Source organism: Synchiropus splendidus, chromosome 8, assembly GCF_027744825.2.
Source record: "Synchiropus splendidus isolate RoL2022-P1 chromosome 8, RoL_Sspl_1.0, whole genome shotgun sequence".
NCBI lineage: Eukaryota > Metazoa > Chordata > Actinopteri > Syngnathiformes > Callionymidae > Synchiropus > Synchiropus splendidus.
Window position 1 is genome coordinate 19,167,712 of NC_071341.1, and position 15,626 is coordinate 19,183,337.

The 15,626-nt window shown below is 42.9% G+C and overlaps 2 protein-coding genes across 2 annotated transcripts in view; both read right to left on the bottom strand.

Annotated features, from left to right (window-relative positions):
- The window catches only part of plch1 (phospholipase C, eta 1), a 62,607-nt gene extending 52,705 nt beyond the window's left edge, over window positions 1-9,902 (bottom strand). Inside the window, exons 1-2 of the mRNA XM_053872347.1 lie at window positions 9,376-9,902; window positions 3,903-4,007 (exon numbers count right to left, since the gene is read on the bottom strand). Of these exons, the coding sequence (XP_053728322.1) occupies window positions 3,903-3,981 (79 nt within the window). The 5' untranslated portion in view covers window positions 3,982-4,007; window positions 9,376-9,902. The remainder of the gene's footprint in view (window positions 1-3,902; window positions 4,008-9,375) is intronic.
- A 133-nt stretch (window positions 9,903-10,035) lies between these two features.
- Window positions 10,036-14,104, bottom strand: c18h3orf33 (c18h3orf33 homolog (H. sapiens)). The gene is made up of 5 exons (XM_053872349.1): window positions 13,943-14,104; window positions 13,402-13,461; window positions 13,177-13,336; window positions 11,900-12,060; window positions 10,036-11,600 (listed from the first exon to the last, which is right to left on the bottom strand). Exons 1-5 carry the CDS (start codon window positions 14,102-14,104, stop codon window positions 11,346-11,348), a joined length of 798 nt encoding a protein of 265 aa, XP_053728324.1. The 3' UTR covers window positions 10,036-11,345.
- Window positions 14,105-15,626: the final 1,522 nt, after the last annotated feature.

Below are 15,626 nucleotides of genomic sequence, written 5' to 3' on the forward strand. Positions count from 1 at the left end.
CATCTAGCCTCTCTGACTTTATCTCCTAAACACCTGAGCACATGTGCTGTCCCTCTGATCCTATCCATCCTGCTCACTCCCAGAGAGAAGCTCAGCATCTTCATCTCTGCTACCTCCAGCTCTGCCTCCTGTCTTTTCCTCAGTGGCACTGTTTCCAAACCATACAACATTGCTGGTCTCACCACCATTTTGGACACTTTCCCTTTCATCCTTACCGACACCATTTTGTCACACATCACACCTGACACTTTTCTCCAATGATTCCATCCTGGCTGCATCCACCTCTTCACCTCTTTCTCACGCTCTCCATCGCCCTGGACAGTTGAGCCCAAGTACTTCAAATCCCCCACCTTCTTCATACTAAAATGACAAAGAAATCACAGGACAAAAACCTTCGTTCTACTCTACAAACTTCAGTGAAAATAAGTAAGATTCAGCATGTGCTGCAGCTCCATGCCTCCACCACCTTACCCAGCAAGGGAATACAGAGGTCAGGGGGGCAGCTCCCTGTCGGGGGAGCCAGTTCTCACTTCAAGGTAGGGTAGGTGACCCTGAAAATCAAAGTCCACACCTCTACTGCAGGGCAGCATCAATGAGGTTTTTGCACTTTCGAAAAAATCACTGACCCTTTCTTTAAATGGAACTTGAAGCCTTGAAAAACAGTCCAGGCCTTACCATCATCACAAAAATCATCACAAAACAATGCCTCGTCTCAAAAGATTGTTATATAAGTGTGTGTTATGGGTCGTCTTCCAACAGGCAGGAGAAATAAGGAGGTTACTCTAATAGCTCAGGGACTGCTGGGACCTCAATTTGGCATCAAACTAAGGCTCTGACACATTGTGCGGCGGCGCTATGTCACGATGCCAATCACAAACCATCCAATGTCTCAGGTGTCTTCAGAGTGGAGGCATGAATGGATGAGAATAACAGCAGCGATGTACAGACGCGGAGCCTCCACGTGAAAGACTCGTCAAACCCCAAAACAAGAGGCTTTTCTGCCCCCTGGTGACAAGCACAAAGGGATCGTTTCAGCACCACAGACAGTTGCTTCTCAACGTGAGAGCAGGCACATTTGCAACGCCAGGCTTTCTGGAATCCACGCACAAGACATTGGCTTCGCAGTGTTATGTAACAGATTGTGCCACCTCGGTTAAATGCGCCCCAAATTAATAGTTGTTATGGCCGCGCAATGGAGGTTTTACGCATGAGAAGCGGACTGATGGGCGGCAGTGTTGCAAATTCCTAAGCAGTCGTGGTTGAAAATGCCCCAAAACAAACACCACTGACCTTTTTCCAAACTGAGATTTCTGCAAACTTCAAGTTCTGCCATTTATGACAGGAGTTGCTGGACTCAACAGATCCGTCCGTGCGCTCCGGGCGTCATATTAAATCAAGACTCGGGCTAGTAATATCTCCATTTCGAGCGGGAAAAAGTGGGTGAAATGTCAGTGTTTCGGTTAAAAAAGAGGCGAAAAAAGGCGCAGGACGCCTCCTTCCACTCTGCCAGACTCGGAACCGAAAGCCTTCACATCCACAGCAGCTTTTGCGCACATCCCCTCCTCTCCGCGGGCGCAACACCGGAGCAAAAAAGAAAAAAACGGTAATCCGATGTCTCGACTGTGAGTGATTCTTAATAAAGACCTCGAAGAAACCAGCGTCGGATCAGGAGGTGAGGGCGGTTTGGTTCCCCTGGTTTGGCCGCAGCGTGCCACACGGACATCCACGCGTCTGGCAACAGACGGGCGTCTGACTGGAGATGGAAAAGAAACAATGCTGCGATCCAGTTCGAGGGCAAGACTCCGAGAAAGGAAAAATGGGACGAAGCTGTGACTGTCATCATCAGCATACATTTGCAATTCACAGCTCAATTTCTAATTTGAAGCTGAGCGAGTCAAGTCCATGAATTGTTGGTTGCATAATGTACACAAGACAAGAACCTGATGTGAGGTTTGCCAACGGACCACTTGCTCGCAGTGGTCAGTACCCAACAGCAGCCGAGAGAGAAAGAAAAAGAAGCTGGAGGCAAGGCAACCGTGGCTTATTATCAAAGCCGTGAATGAGTCTGGATGATTCCTCTTCACACTGCTAGATCAATACAAGACGTGTACACAAAATAAAATCTCATTTTTAGTCAGAAACATGTTGCTCAGACACTCCAGAATCGACTTGCTTTATTGTGCTTTCAGTACCAGCACCATCTAGTAAAGTATTTTTTTCACTTAAAACTGGAAAGAAACAATCCAGAACTTAGTGCATTTGTTATTTCTAATTTCACCTTTAAGGATGAATGTAACTGATGAAGTATTACGAATGTTCTCAGGGATGAAAAAACATCATTTTTAGGTTCTTCTTCATCCAGGTTGGTGCACAAAAGTGTCTCTAAAAAGCCACCTCACTCCTGTTGATCCGAACTGGAAAATAAAAGCATGCAATTCGCCCCAATATGACGCATCACTGGTTGCTCCACATTATAGCCATTTTGTTAAAGATTGCAGGAGACAACCATGGACACACACTTGAGTTGGAACACTGAGAGGCAGAAGCTCCCAAATCGATTAGTGCAGTCTAGACTGTGTGTGAGTGCGGTGACTTTGATTTAAGTGTAACCTGATCACAGGCACGGCCCTGCTGCCCTGTGTCAGATTTACGAGCTGTGTAGCAACAGCGGCGGCCATTGACACGGAGCACAGCACGGGACACAAAGTCTGTCAACGATTCTTTATTCTTAATAGAGACCCGCCGGCATTAAAGAGACAGCATGGGAAGGTCCTGAGTTCATCAGAGGGCACAAGCGCTCACAAAAATACAGGAACTACGGTGAGAGGATGTTTAGTGTGTGTGTAGGAATGCAGCCATTTATTGTCATGGCAGAGTAGAATATTTATACATACATATATACACCGAGTCCACCACAGGAGCCCAGAGGCTCTTTAGTTATTCCAGGATCTTACTAACGTCTCACCTGCCTTCAGCTGCCGTTCAACTCACTGTGTATCTGACCCCTATTAACCCCAGCCCAGGAGTGTGGTTTCACCCTGGTTAATCAACAGTGGGTCGGCCTCAGTGGGGTCCTCAAGGTTTCATGCTATGAGTACGGATGTACTTGGAGCCTGTGTGAATCATGAGGGAGGAATGGGGGGGGGGGGGGGGGGGGGGGGGGGGGGGGGGGGACCTCAACCCTGCTGAGCTTTATATGGATGGATTCATGAATGAGTTTGATTTGAATTATACTTCATAGCTTCTGCGGCCGCAGCGTGATTTAGACGTCCCTGAAATTTCCTCAAAAACCAGTAGGGGTCTCACGCCACACAAGATAGTCAAGACTAGAAACAGTTACATAATAAATAAAAACGTAACGTTAAAAAAGGGGTACAACACTGGAAAATTAGGTGAATTCCTAAAAATGTATTTGTCTGACTTTTGCTGGTTAAATACTTAAATGCAATAAATAATGTTTAAGAATAATTAACTTTACTGGAATATAGACTTAACAAGCTCCAAGTCAAGGTAGAAATGTCGGTCATAAATACAGGCTGAAGCGTCGACAGCAGCGGCACTATTGAAAAAAAAACTCTCCCACCTTATGTATTGTTCACGACCACGATTTTTAGTAGAATCCTTGTTCATTTCTGGAGTCTTTATGCAGTTAATTATGTAATTCCGACTGTGAACTAGAACAAATCTGGAGACGAGTCTCCCCCTGCTGTTCAGTCCAGTGCAGCACAGGTGCAAGTCAAGTGACCGTGTCCCTTTGTTTCAACCAGGGTGAGTTGAGCTGCTCAGGCTGTCACCAGTTAGACCATCTAGGCAGCACACCGCAGGAAAACAGACCCAGAAGAGCAATGGCAGGAGGAAACCAGAGCAAAATACACAAATCCAAATGAATAAATTCCACTTACAATGGAAGTTGCTGTTGTCCGTGAGAAAGTGGCGACGGTACTGCGGCTCCCCTTTCTTCTGCACCACCCAGGCGCTCATGGTGACCAGAGCTGCGCAGAGGAATCCTGAAAAACACAGCGCACTCAGTGAGCGTGAGCAGTTAATTTTCACCAAATCTCCCATGTCCGTTTGCTTCCGCCGCCTTATGTGACCTTCGAACCTCTGTAAAACCCCTCACTCATTTATTTTCCACCACTTTCCGCTCCACATTCCCAATTTTCCACCACTTTCTCAAGATCACTTTCCATTTTCAGGTTACACCGTCTCCACACCTGTTGCCTTCTGTCCAGCACAGATTTATCGCTTCCAACACACACACAGTTTTGCAACTGAGAGAAGGCACCAGGTCAAGGCACTCCTGAAACCTCCAGGACAGTCAGAGGCTTCCGGTGCCAGCTGACCCGAGGGGATGTGACTGTCTGGTCAAAGTGCACATGGGTCAAGTACTTTCCATCGTCCCTTTAGAACCTCGATTTAAACCCAGGAAGCAGACAACATGGAACATACACCAGGCCATCTTGACCTGTTCGACACCTGATCTTTAGGATCCTCATGTCGGGGTCGTACAGGAGAGTGCAACATTGATAAAGCTTAACTCGTCTGAACAAATAAAGAAGACGTGTTTTTGAAGCAGCTTAGCTTAGCTCAGAAGAAACCTCCCACTGCATGTTTATATTTTTAAACACAGAGCTGATACTTCCCCTCAGCAGGGGGTCCAGATGAAGCAGTGAAAGACCTGTATTTTAAAGTTGGATATGATTGCAACACATTGTCCTCCTCAAGACTGTGTCACCAGAAACCCATTTAGGAGCTCTAATTCATCTCTTGGAAGGCGGCTCCTAAATGTAACCCAGACGAGACGGAGTCACTTTCCCTTCCCCAAGGATTGGCTTCCCAACCAGTCACTGTGCTGTACTCCCCACCCAGACCCCAAGTAACTTGAGGTTGACATACAACCTGATCCCCCTTTACCTCCAGTGCAAGAACCCAAGTGTGTGGTCGTCGAGAGTAGAAATTCATATGGATGGCTGGACGGACGGACGGACAGACAGACAGATAGATAGATGATAGAGGCTAGAAAGGTGGATGAATGGATGGATGGGTGGATGATAGATGCTAGATAGACGGATGGATGATAGATAGATGATGGATGGTTGGACAGATGGATATAGATGATAGATGGATGGATGGATAGGTGATAGATGCCAGATAGGTGGATGGATGGATGGATGGGTGGATGGTTGGACAGATGGATATAGATGATATAGATGATGGATGGATGGATAGGTGATAGATGCTAGATAGGTGGATGGATGGATGGATGGGTGGATGGTTGGACAGATGGATATAGATGATGAATGGATGGATAGGTGACAGATGCTAGATAGGTGGGTGGGTGGGTGGATGGATGGGTGGATGGTTGGACAGATGGATATAGATGGATATAGATGATGGCTGGATAGGTGATAGAAGGATGGCTAGATGGATGGATAGATAGAATTCCTTCCCTCCAAGCTCGACTTACTTGATCCAAGTATAAGCGTGTTGGAGTACTGTATATTGAACTTCTTCTAAAACTCTCAGAGTCGAAGGAGAATCCTCCCAAAAGTGCGTGTCACATCTGGGTTATCTCGACGTCTGCCGTCATGTCAAGTGAGACGAGGCTCCTCTTACCTCTTAAATGTGCGTGTAACCCCAGCGGCCTCACATCTACTGCTCTCAGGAGAACAGCGCCCCGGTCCCTTCCATCTCTCCGGCTACACGGGGAGAATGCGGCTCATAAATAAATGCTTCAGTGCCAGACTTCCTGATGAGCCACTCTATCTGAAACCCTGCCAGGAAGTGGGCTTGAATATGCCCCGAGTTAAAGTTCTGCTGAAGTAGATATGGAACTCAAAACTCGGCTAATACAATGTGAAACATGCAAGTGCCTCGCTTTACTGCTGACACAGATATTCATCCCAACGTATTCACTGCATTCATATCATTCTGGATGAGTGTGTTGTCCTGGAAGTTGTACAAACACCCACTGTTATCCAAAACTTCTGAACGAATTTATATAAATATTTCAGGGAACGTCAATCAGCTCCATAAGAACATTTTCCCCTCACTCCACTTAAACCAGAGGTGGGCAGTTAAATTTCCTAAAGGGCCCCATTATGAACTGTGATTGTTTTGAGGGACCGCCATGCCAAAATGAAACATGACAGAAAAAATATACAAAGTAAACAAGGATGAAATGAACCATTAAAGATTCAATGGAAAGAAAGATACTAAGAAGTGCACATATGGCATGAAACCTATAAAAATATTCAGTTCAATATGAGATTTCATTTGAATATAAATAATAAGAAAACTGTAGCAAAAATATCTATGAAATATTAAAAGGAAATGAATTTCAAAATATACTTTCGGTTTTCTTTCAATGGATTTTGAGGAACAATAAATAAAGAAATTTTAGTCCTGAATATGTTATAATTACGGTTGAAATAGTAATGCTGAGAAAGAAACAAGAACAAAACAGTCAAAAAAATGACTACTTATCAGTTGTACAGTTTCAGTCTAACCTCATCAGGGCCACAAAAACACAGGCCGCGTATGGCCCCAGGGCCACACTTTGCCCAGGTCTGACTTAAAGACTGCAAATTCCCAACCTTGAATTTTAGCCTATTTTTTTCTCAGTTTATAATGAATGTGACAAATATGGTAAAAAAAAATGCTGACCTTGCTTTCTTAAAAATTCATGGCTTTCACGACAGCTCCCGCTCAAAAGTTTCAAACCACTAAGAGGAGGCCACCTCATGAACCAGAAACATAAAGGGAGCAGCATCAGTGTACGGGAAGTGGCACAGATACAAAGTTCCAGCTGCCACAGACACACATGACAAAGCAGTGAGTGTATTCAATATCACAGTGTGGCTAATAGTTAAAATAGGAGGCGCTATAATGACAAAAGTATTGAAGCTAAACCTTCACAGCAGACACATTCTGACTGAGTCAAGTGAAGCAGCCACCTAGAAACTTATCGTTTCGCCTCGACGTTAAGTTACATTCCTCTCAAATCTCGATTGAGACTTTGTGACAAGAAGAGGAAGTTGTAAAGCCACAAGTGTCCAGTCAGGCCTGTTCTCCTGACCTGATAAGGAATCCCAGAGGTCACTGAAAGGTCAAAGTTGTGCTACAAAGAGGTGTCAATTAGAGCTTGTCAACAAACACTGGAACATTTCAGGCAGCTGAGACGGTTTCGAGAGAGAGTCTGACAGAGACGTTACCCTGTCGTCTTCCTTGTTTGCTGAGCTGGGCTCTGACCTCAGGTGTGTGTGTGTGGTGGAGTCTTGTGCTGGGGGCTGAGGTCAGAGGTCATCCGTGCTATTTAGAGGAAGCCCAGACTCAGGATGAACCTCGTGTCCTCGCAGAGGCTCAGAATAGGCTCCAGCGACTGAGCTGAAGGGGCACAGTCACTCTCAGTTCCAGGGTCAGTTCTCACATGAACCAAGGGTCTCCACATGGGGAATAATGTTGGAGAGAAGGTAAGTGACTGATAGAAAATGATGACTCAAAGTCAAAATATAAGGAGTATTGATTGAGTCATTTTCCAAGTGAGAAAAATGAAAGAAATTTAAGTAAAGAAATATTTTCAATTCCATTTGAATTGGCAAAAAATAAAAATAAACTACGCAATGACCCAAAAATATAAGGATTACTGATTGAGTTATTTTGGAAGCGAAAAAAATTAATGAAAATGTCGTGAAATTTAAGTATATAATATTTTAAATTACCCTCAAATTGGCAAAAAACAAATGAGCCAAAAATGCCCACTTAATGATGAAAAATATAATAATATATTTTAAAATAAAACTGTATTCAATTCTGCATTCAACCTTAAGTCCATATGTCTTTTAATTCATCTCACAAATTAGACTTTTATCACATAATATTTGACATCAGAATGATCAAATGTAAATACAATCTGCCGACATGAGGTGAAACATGAAAGACCCCAGCGATTTATTCTGATTGAGTCTCCTACACCATAGATGTTTTGGTTATGACTCGACAATGCACAGGGTGAGCGTCAGAGGGCTCTACTCCGAGTGCCTGGTGGATGACGGAGCTCCTCCTGCTCATGAGGCCAGACAATCTCTGACCACAGAGCCACAATATAAAGGGGGTTTTCTTCTCCCCATCCCACGCACACTCCCACAGAGTCACACACATCTCAACATTCATTCAATTCCCAATTCTTTTCCTCGCCACAAAGATCCTTCAATTATTCATGAGGGATCACAGCACCCACAAAGAGTCATGTTTCCACTCGGACAACTCTACACCAGCAAGCTGATACACTGGGCACAGTTCCTCAGTGCCATAATGACACGGGAGTCACTTTACAGCGGAAGAATGCCTTCAGACACACAACCACCCGGACACTGGAGCGCAGGTAAGCTTAGCTAAGCTAAGTTAAAGTGCCACACAAGAAAGAGGATTTCGAGCCTGTATTCACTGTGTGTTTTGGGTGATGCAGTGTCACACGCTCTGCCTCTTTAAACCCCTCGGTCTTTCACACCCACCCAGCAGCCGACTGCCCCTCAAATCAAATCCAGAAATCCCAGAGGAGCGTTCCCTGGGACGGGGGAGCGCCCCTTCTCTCTCCCTCCCTGGGATGGCTACTGACTGAGCGCTGTAAAGCCCTTTGTTATGCTTCCTTGGAAATTGTCTCCTCACAAAGGCAGCGAGCAGTGAAACCTGAGCTTGTATACAGTAGGAAATACTGAAGACATTAGTTAGTAAACAAGTGTGTGACGTAGTACTGACTCAATACTTCATTTCCTTTCACTTAATTCAATATGTCACAGATTTATTCAAAGATGTTTTGTCTCTGTACTTTTTATGATTGGTGCTTTTATTTTTGCATTAATATGTAATATATTTTGAACTTAAATTTGGTGTCATCTCAAAGAGAACCCACATGCTAGTCAGGTGTTTAGGTGGTTCCAGAGAGCACCAAGGATGAGAGCCTCTGGCAGATGAATTTGTGATTTTAAATACCATTTGGATTAAGAAAGGCTCCTGTGTCCATCAACCACGACCATGGAGAAGGTGTTTTGGGGGGTTTCTTATCAGAATCCCCGACAAAACAACAGATAAGCAGCTGAAGGAAAGTGTGAGGGAACTTTGTCAAACTGCTTTTTAAGTTAAAATGTTAATATGCTCACTCATAACATCAGACGAATTTATTCCTTCATAATTCATCAAAATTGTTCACACAATGCAATTTCACAGAAGCAGTTTTTCAGTGTTTTTTTTTTTTTACAGTCAGTGGCAACACGTGCAAAACAGCAGATCAATAACAAACCTAACGTCACCCTGGATAACTCCATCATAATATTGTCACACGTGAGAAGATCAGCCAAACATCTCCATCACACTTACTTCTATCTCGTCACTTCAGAGGCTCCACGTTGTCAGTGAAGTGATCCACTCTCACTCGCATGGAAGATCCTCAGATGCCGATCGTCCATCCGTAGAATGTTCCGTAAAGATCTGAAATAATCCTGCTTGTTTGCACTGAGACTACAAGGACCCCAACAACCTGACTGGTGTCTCCACAACAGCGTCTTTTCAAATGACCAGCACCAGTGCGGGACTGTCGGAACAGGCAAGACGCGGGGTGGGTTGGGGAAAAACAAGGAATGGATCCACTTTGGTTTGTGGAATGTGGTTCATTTAAAAGAAAACAAAATAAACAAATTGTAATGTGATTTGTTTGGCTCGGTTAATTTAGGCACCAGCGCTAATGTGTGGCCTGTATGCTTAAAATTATGTGTGTTAACATGTTTAACTGTGCAACTGCATTGAAACAGGACAGTTAAAAAACACGGTTTAAATCGCTATACCATCATGAAACAGCTCAAAATAAGAACAATAAAAAATGTAAAAATAAAATAAATTACAGTCATACAAAAATCCCACACACAATAATAAAGATTTACTTTGTAATAAAGTAGTTGCTTTTTCATATATATGACATTAAAAATGTAACATTAAAAATGAATTATAAAAATATTTTTATTTGTTGTTTCCAGTATAATTCAAGAATAGGATTTCACAAAATTCACTGTAATAGATTTTTCAAAATAATTTTAAAGGTGAAAACCAGTTTTTTGCTTTAGTTTAATTTTATTATGATTAGTTATCGAATTCTAAACAAAATTGCTTCCACCAAAAATGTGGATTTACACTATTTTTTTATGATTATATTGCAGCCCTCCGGTCCCTAAAAAAAATATTGAATATGATGCCATTTTAACTGTTATCAGTTAACTGCTATCAGGAGATGAAGCAAATTAATAAGCACAAAAAATGTTGTCAATAAAACAAGTGAGGCACAAGTGATTCAAACTTTCAGGACAATAAATTACAGAAACAAGCAATTTCACTTTTCGATAGCTCCAGACCATCAGCAGCGTATAACCTGCCGTGGTTTCCCTCCTCCTTGAGTGACAGAGCAAAGTCTGGCAGCAACAACCACCAGCTCCCAAATGCACCTTACAATTTAAACCCGCTGACCAATCACAGGCCTCTGTCTGGCCAACAGTCACTAGTAACATTTGCACAACAAAAGAGAGGAGCTGATTCATCACCCTCCCCTCCTTTCCCAGTCCACTGTGACTCCTCCTCTGCTGCCTTTGTGCTGGAACCCAAAATCCACCGCGACCCTAAGACCCCCCCAAGCCCACTTCACTAATCTCCTTGTACTCATGGGACCGCCCGCTTCAGTCCAGCCATTGGCTGCAGGGGGACCCCTCACCCCGACGCTCCACAGGACTCTCAGCTGCAGACGCGCCTGAATGAAAGTTTTACTGTCGAATCACAGATTATCTTCAAGACCAGATTTGCGTTCTTGCCATTAAAAACGCCAAGGTCTTGGATTCACCGGACCCTCTTCAGCCAGGGCGGCTTGTAGACGCCCCACATCTACAGTATATACGGTCCCCATGGGGTTTGATGAAGGCCAAGATGGAGTTCAATCCTTGATGCTCTTTGTATTTCACATGTGGCGTTGCTATAGCAACAATGATCTCAGCAAGAGCAGGAGGACCCCCATCTGTAATTTGAACATCATTAACATACCCTGCCCCATGTGTTTGGGGGGGGGGTCTCCTGTGCTGGGTTTCTACAGTCCAACACTGGAGGCCCGCAGTTTAGAACCTATTTTTTCAATACACTATTAAAAAAAAAAAGCAATATGTTTTTTATTTTGTGATTATGATGTTCCTTCTCCAGTTCCTTCAGCTCCTCATGGACACGTTTATTTTTATGATTCATTAAAAAAAAAATCCCACTTGATCAAGCGGAAACCTTTTAACATGTCATCCATTTCAATTCACTGAATCGCCACTTCATGTCCTCTTAAAGAGCCTCCTCATCAGCCTGAATAAAACATTGTCCCTCAGGGCTTTGGACACCCGCTCCCATCGGCTGTCCTCCTTCCACAGGCCCCGCCCCTTCTTTTCAGCTTTGACCTCTGCCCTGTGCAGTCGCTTGTGAAGCCTCCAGTAGAGGCGAGATGCGGGCGGGACTCCGTGGACGGGCGCAGTTCGGGCCAGACCCAGCTTCAGGACCTCCTCGTTCAATGACAAGGTCCATGCTGACCTCTGCTGGAGACAAGAGGAACAACGGTTTGTAGAAGCTGGACAAGAATACGCGTCTCTTCACGTGACTTTTAATGTTGTCAACTGATTTATTTTATTTTATTTATTTATTTATGCATTTGTTCTAAACATTTCAACACAGAACATGAGATCAAATTTAGACAAAAAAAAAAGTCAGTATTAATGATGGTGTGGCGACAATCCCATCTTATTTTAAATAACATACATAAATGATGAAGTATTAATAAATAATTGAAGTATAATCTTAAATAATGTGTGTAAATCCACTTAAATCGCCTCACCTTGCTCGGCGTAACGAAACAATGGATGGTTTCTCCCTGACGGCTGATGAGTTTCAGCCAGACGATCTGAGCAGGTTCCAAGTTCTTCTGCAGCCACAAACTCCCCTCCGGAGTCAAGTCCACTCCAGCCAGACTCACCAGCAGCTGGGAGGGTGAGACACCTGGTGTGAAGCCAGTCCACATTTTCATTATTCAAAGTTAAACATCCTTATACAAAGTCAAGTTTAGATGGGTCAAAAACCATGTGAGCCAGTCATTTTTGGATTTCTGACCAAATGACAAAAAAGTCAAAATTGCAAAAAAAATTAGAAATATTGTGTTTCTTGCAGAAAAATAAGAAATACTTTTTAAACATTAGTCATTTATAACAGCTTGATATTATGTTGAATGCTGGAAAATTTTACTTAATAATCTCATCAGATTTATGAGGAAAGACAAAATATAAGTAAAATACTGAAGCACTGAATTCATTTTTACCACTTGGTATGTGGTCTTGAGTCCTCACACTACACTTTGGAGTCATCCCTGCATGAGTGCTCTCAAGACTCAAGCACAGGGCTCCACTGCACATCCACATCATCTTGAGTCAAACGTCTTCATTTATCATGACATTATATTTCACCGCAGATGAGCTGAATAACATCAGTGTCTTACAGTTAGAGCTCATATTAAAGAGTGTATTTATTTGAGCATTTCTAGACCGCCGCTCACTTCAACACGAGCAGCAATGAAACAGTGAGAAAAGCAAGTGAAGCCCCTTCACACCAGGCAGATAAATCCTCCAGGTGACTGAAAAGGACGAGTGGTAAAGTGGCCTAAATGGTGGAGTGTACTTGGATTGATGACACAGGCATGGAAAAGGTCGTACGGAACAAAGGTATTAGTGAAAACAGCAATTGATGTTCGCCCTTGACACTGATGCAGCAGCTGGAGCGAAGGAAAACTGACGCTCTTCTGATTTATTACTGAGTGAACGCGGTGATGTAATAACATCACTAGAAAGCTTTTACCTCTCGATCATGTTCATAAAAAAAAAAAAAAAAAAAAAAAAAAGCAGGCGAAATGTCACGGTGACATTTCCAGGGCAGAAAGTGGCACCTGCGGATGACTGTGAAAGACAGAATCCTCTCACAGAATCTCCTTTTACAGGCTTTGAAATTTGATTTTTGGTTTCCGTTTCACCTCGAGATGAATCACAAACATTATATTAAAACCAGTGTCTGAGTAGGATAATAACTGTGTAATAAAAAACGGAGTGTTTACGACAGTGGTCGCACCTCTGTGCTTGGTGAGCAGCGATGAAAGGACGGGCACGTGAATCGGCACATGCTCGACTTGGATCCCGTTCTCCGTGACCGACTGGACTTTTCCTCGCAGGCTGACGTTCTTCTCTATGAAACGAGAAGGAATCTCAGACGCCGTCTGGAATTTGGAGATCTGACAACAGACATCACTTGTAAACACCAGCACAGCCAGCACAAGCGAGGTTGAGTTCCTCTCACCAGTCTGATGCTTCTGGCTATGACCACCACGCCAGCGATCGCCAGACAAGTGCTGATGTTCTGTGAGAGAAGGAAGAGTGTTCATTCCTCACAGCTGCTGCGGACAAACACGTTTGCTTTGGAACATTGTAAAGCATAAAGACTGAAGGGCAGTTGGAATAAATCATAGTTCATCTTCATGAAAGTTAGTGGATTATATTTGCTTAGTTTTCAATAAATACTTTATGAGACTCTCAATATTTGTTTTTCCTAAAGACATGGCTATTAAAAGTGAGCAAAAGATGAAGATGTTGAGGAGAAATAGTGAAGTTCTTATCAGATGTCTAGATGGGAAAAGGCGTTGCTTGTAATGTTTGGGATTTAGGAGGCATCGGTTCTGAGAAAACAGGGTTAATGCGTGGAAGAAATACGTGAATTTTCATGATTCAATCGAGACCAAAACGCTGTAAATTACGACGAGCTGTGTGTCTAACATGCAGCTTCAATACGATGCTGTCCAACAGCAATGAGCTACAGAGGATCCGACGGTAAAGTCTCCTACCCGAACGAGAGTTAAATGATCGTCGGCCAGCTTGGATATGACAGACACAGCGTTCCGGGATGCCTTGTCTCCCTCGGCCTCCTGTCGCGGGAACCTGTGGTCGTTTTCGGTTTCTGTTTCCGAAGAAGCACCCGGCATGTTGTTGACATTTTGTGTTAGCATGAAGCTCCGCCTGTTTTCCTGTCACGTTTCTGTCTCCGCCCTGCGGTGGGCAGTTTCTCGTGACAGGATCGCGCTTTCGTCAATAATAAGAACTGTCTTCCAGCGTTTAGGAAAGAGCGACATCTGACTGGACAAATGAGTCAGTAGTGTTTATCACAACAGCCCTTGTTCATTTTATTTTATTTTATTCCAAAACACTTTCCTAGTTGGTGGGATCCCCACTGACCATGGCAATAAATTGGATTCTGATTCTGATTCTGATTCTGAAATACACAATAGCTAACTTGCTACTTCAAACGTCAGAAAAAAAAAAGACTAAGATTGATAGTTCTGCGTCATATTTAATGAATGCATTGGCGTCTATTGTTATTGTTTCACAGGAATAACAGTAATTATAGTATTTACCTATTTATTTATTAGTGTGGAAGGTGATATTTTAAAAATATTTCTCTTCCAGATTGACAACTATATATGTACACTGTAAATTACAGAATATATTATTCACTACGTATTTTATTCTCTTACTTCAAATAATTCAAATGATCTACATTGTATCTGGACTCGCACTTTTTTATTTAAAACCATCACAAACCATTGTCAGTGTATGAAACCAAGGATCTTGCCATCGGGCCCACACGTGGTGTAGCAACAACACCAATGACGGAAGAAGTCATGGGTTTGAATCCCTGAATGCCTAGGCTCAATACCATTTTTACAACATCTGATACTGATACAGATGCCGCAGCCTTGAAGGTCAGTCGATACCAGTCCGATCCCATAACCTTCTATTTGTCACTCAAACAGTTGTTAATAATATTTATGGATGTGACCTGCTTTATATTGACTCCTAAAAACACAACAAAAGCTGTGCACAACTAAGTTGTTTTTATAAAAATGTGAAACTTTTAATGGGGTAAATAAAAGTGGTCAATACAGGTAAATTATTGAACAAAAAAAAAAAAACACTAGGTTATACACCTTGTTTGATGCACCTTTGTTAAATGAAAAGGCTATTAGTGGGTATTAGGATTTTGGTGGCTTATGAATCGGACAAGTTCTTGAAAAAAACTCTGCTATGCGATCCAGTAATTTTGGCCTGGTGTCAGACTCCCATAGCGATCCAGGACAAGAAAGAGATAGATCCCATGTGGTGCTTTCTCCCTGCATGAGAAACTCTCTCACCAGTTCTGCCCATTCTCCCACCCCACCTCATGTCCGGCAGCATATAGGTGTTGCAATATGGTGTGTGCAATGCCTCAGACAGTATTTGGTCATTAAGTTTGATATTTCAGTTCATGGAGGTCGCAGTGACCACTAGGGCACTGTCATATTGCGTGTCAACTTCATCATATTTAATTTGTACATACACATTAATTTGTACATACATATAACAGAGAAAATCATATATATATATATATATATATATATATATATAATCCAATATGACCTTGTCTGCCTGGCTCATCGTAATTACAGGAAGAGTGAAAATATATGTATTTGTGCATTCAATAAGTATCGCATG

Excerpts from the sequence above, each read along its gene's own strand:
- c18h3orf33 (XM_053872349.1), bottom strand. The coding sequence starts at position 14,104 with ATGCTAACACAAAATGTCAACAACATGCCGGGTGCTTCTTCGGAAACA. Across the intron at positions 13,462-13,942 it reads ATCATTTAACTCTCGTTCGG|AACATCAGCACTTGTCTGGC; the intron begins GTAGGAGACTTT and ends CTTCTCTCACAG. Across the intron at positions 11,601-11,899 it reads GTTTCGTTACGCCGAGCAAG|AGGTCAGCATGGACCTTGTC; the intron begins GTGAGGCGATTT and ends TGTCTCCAGCAG.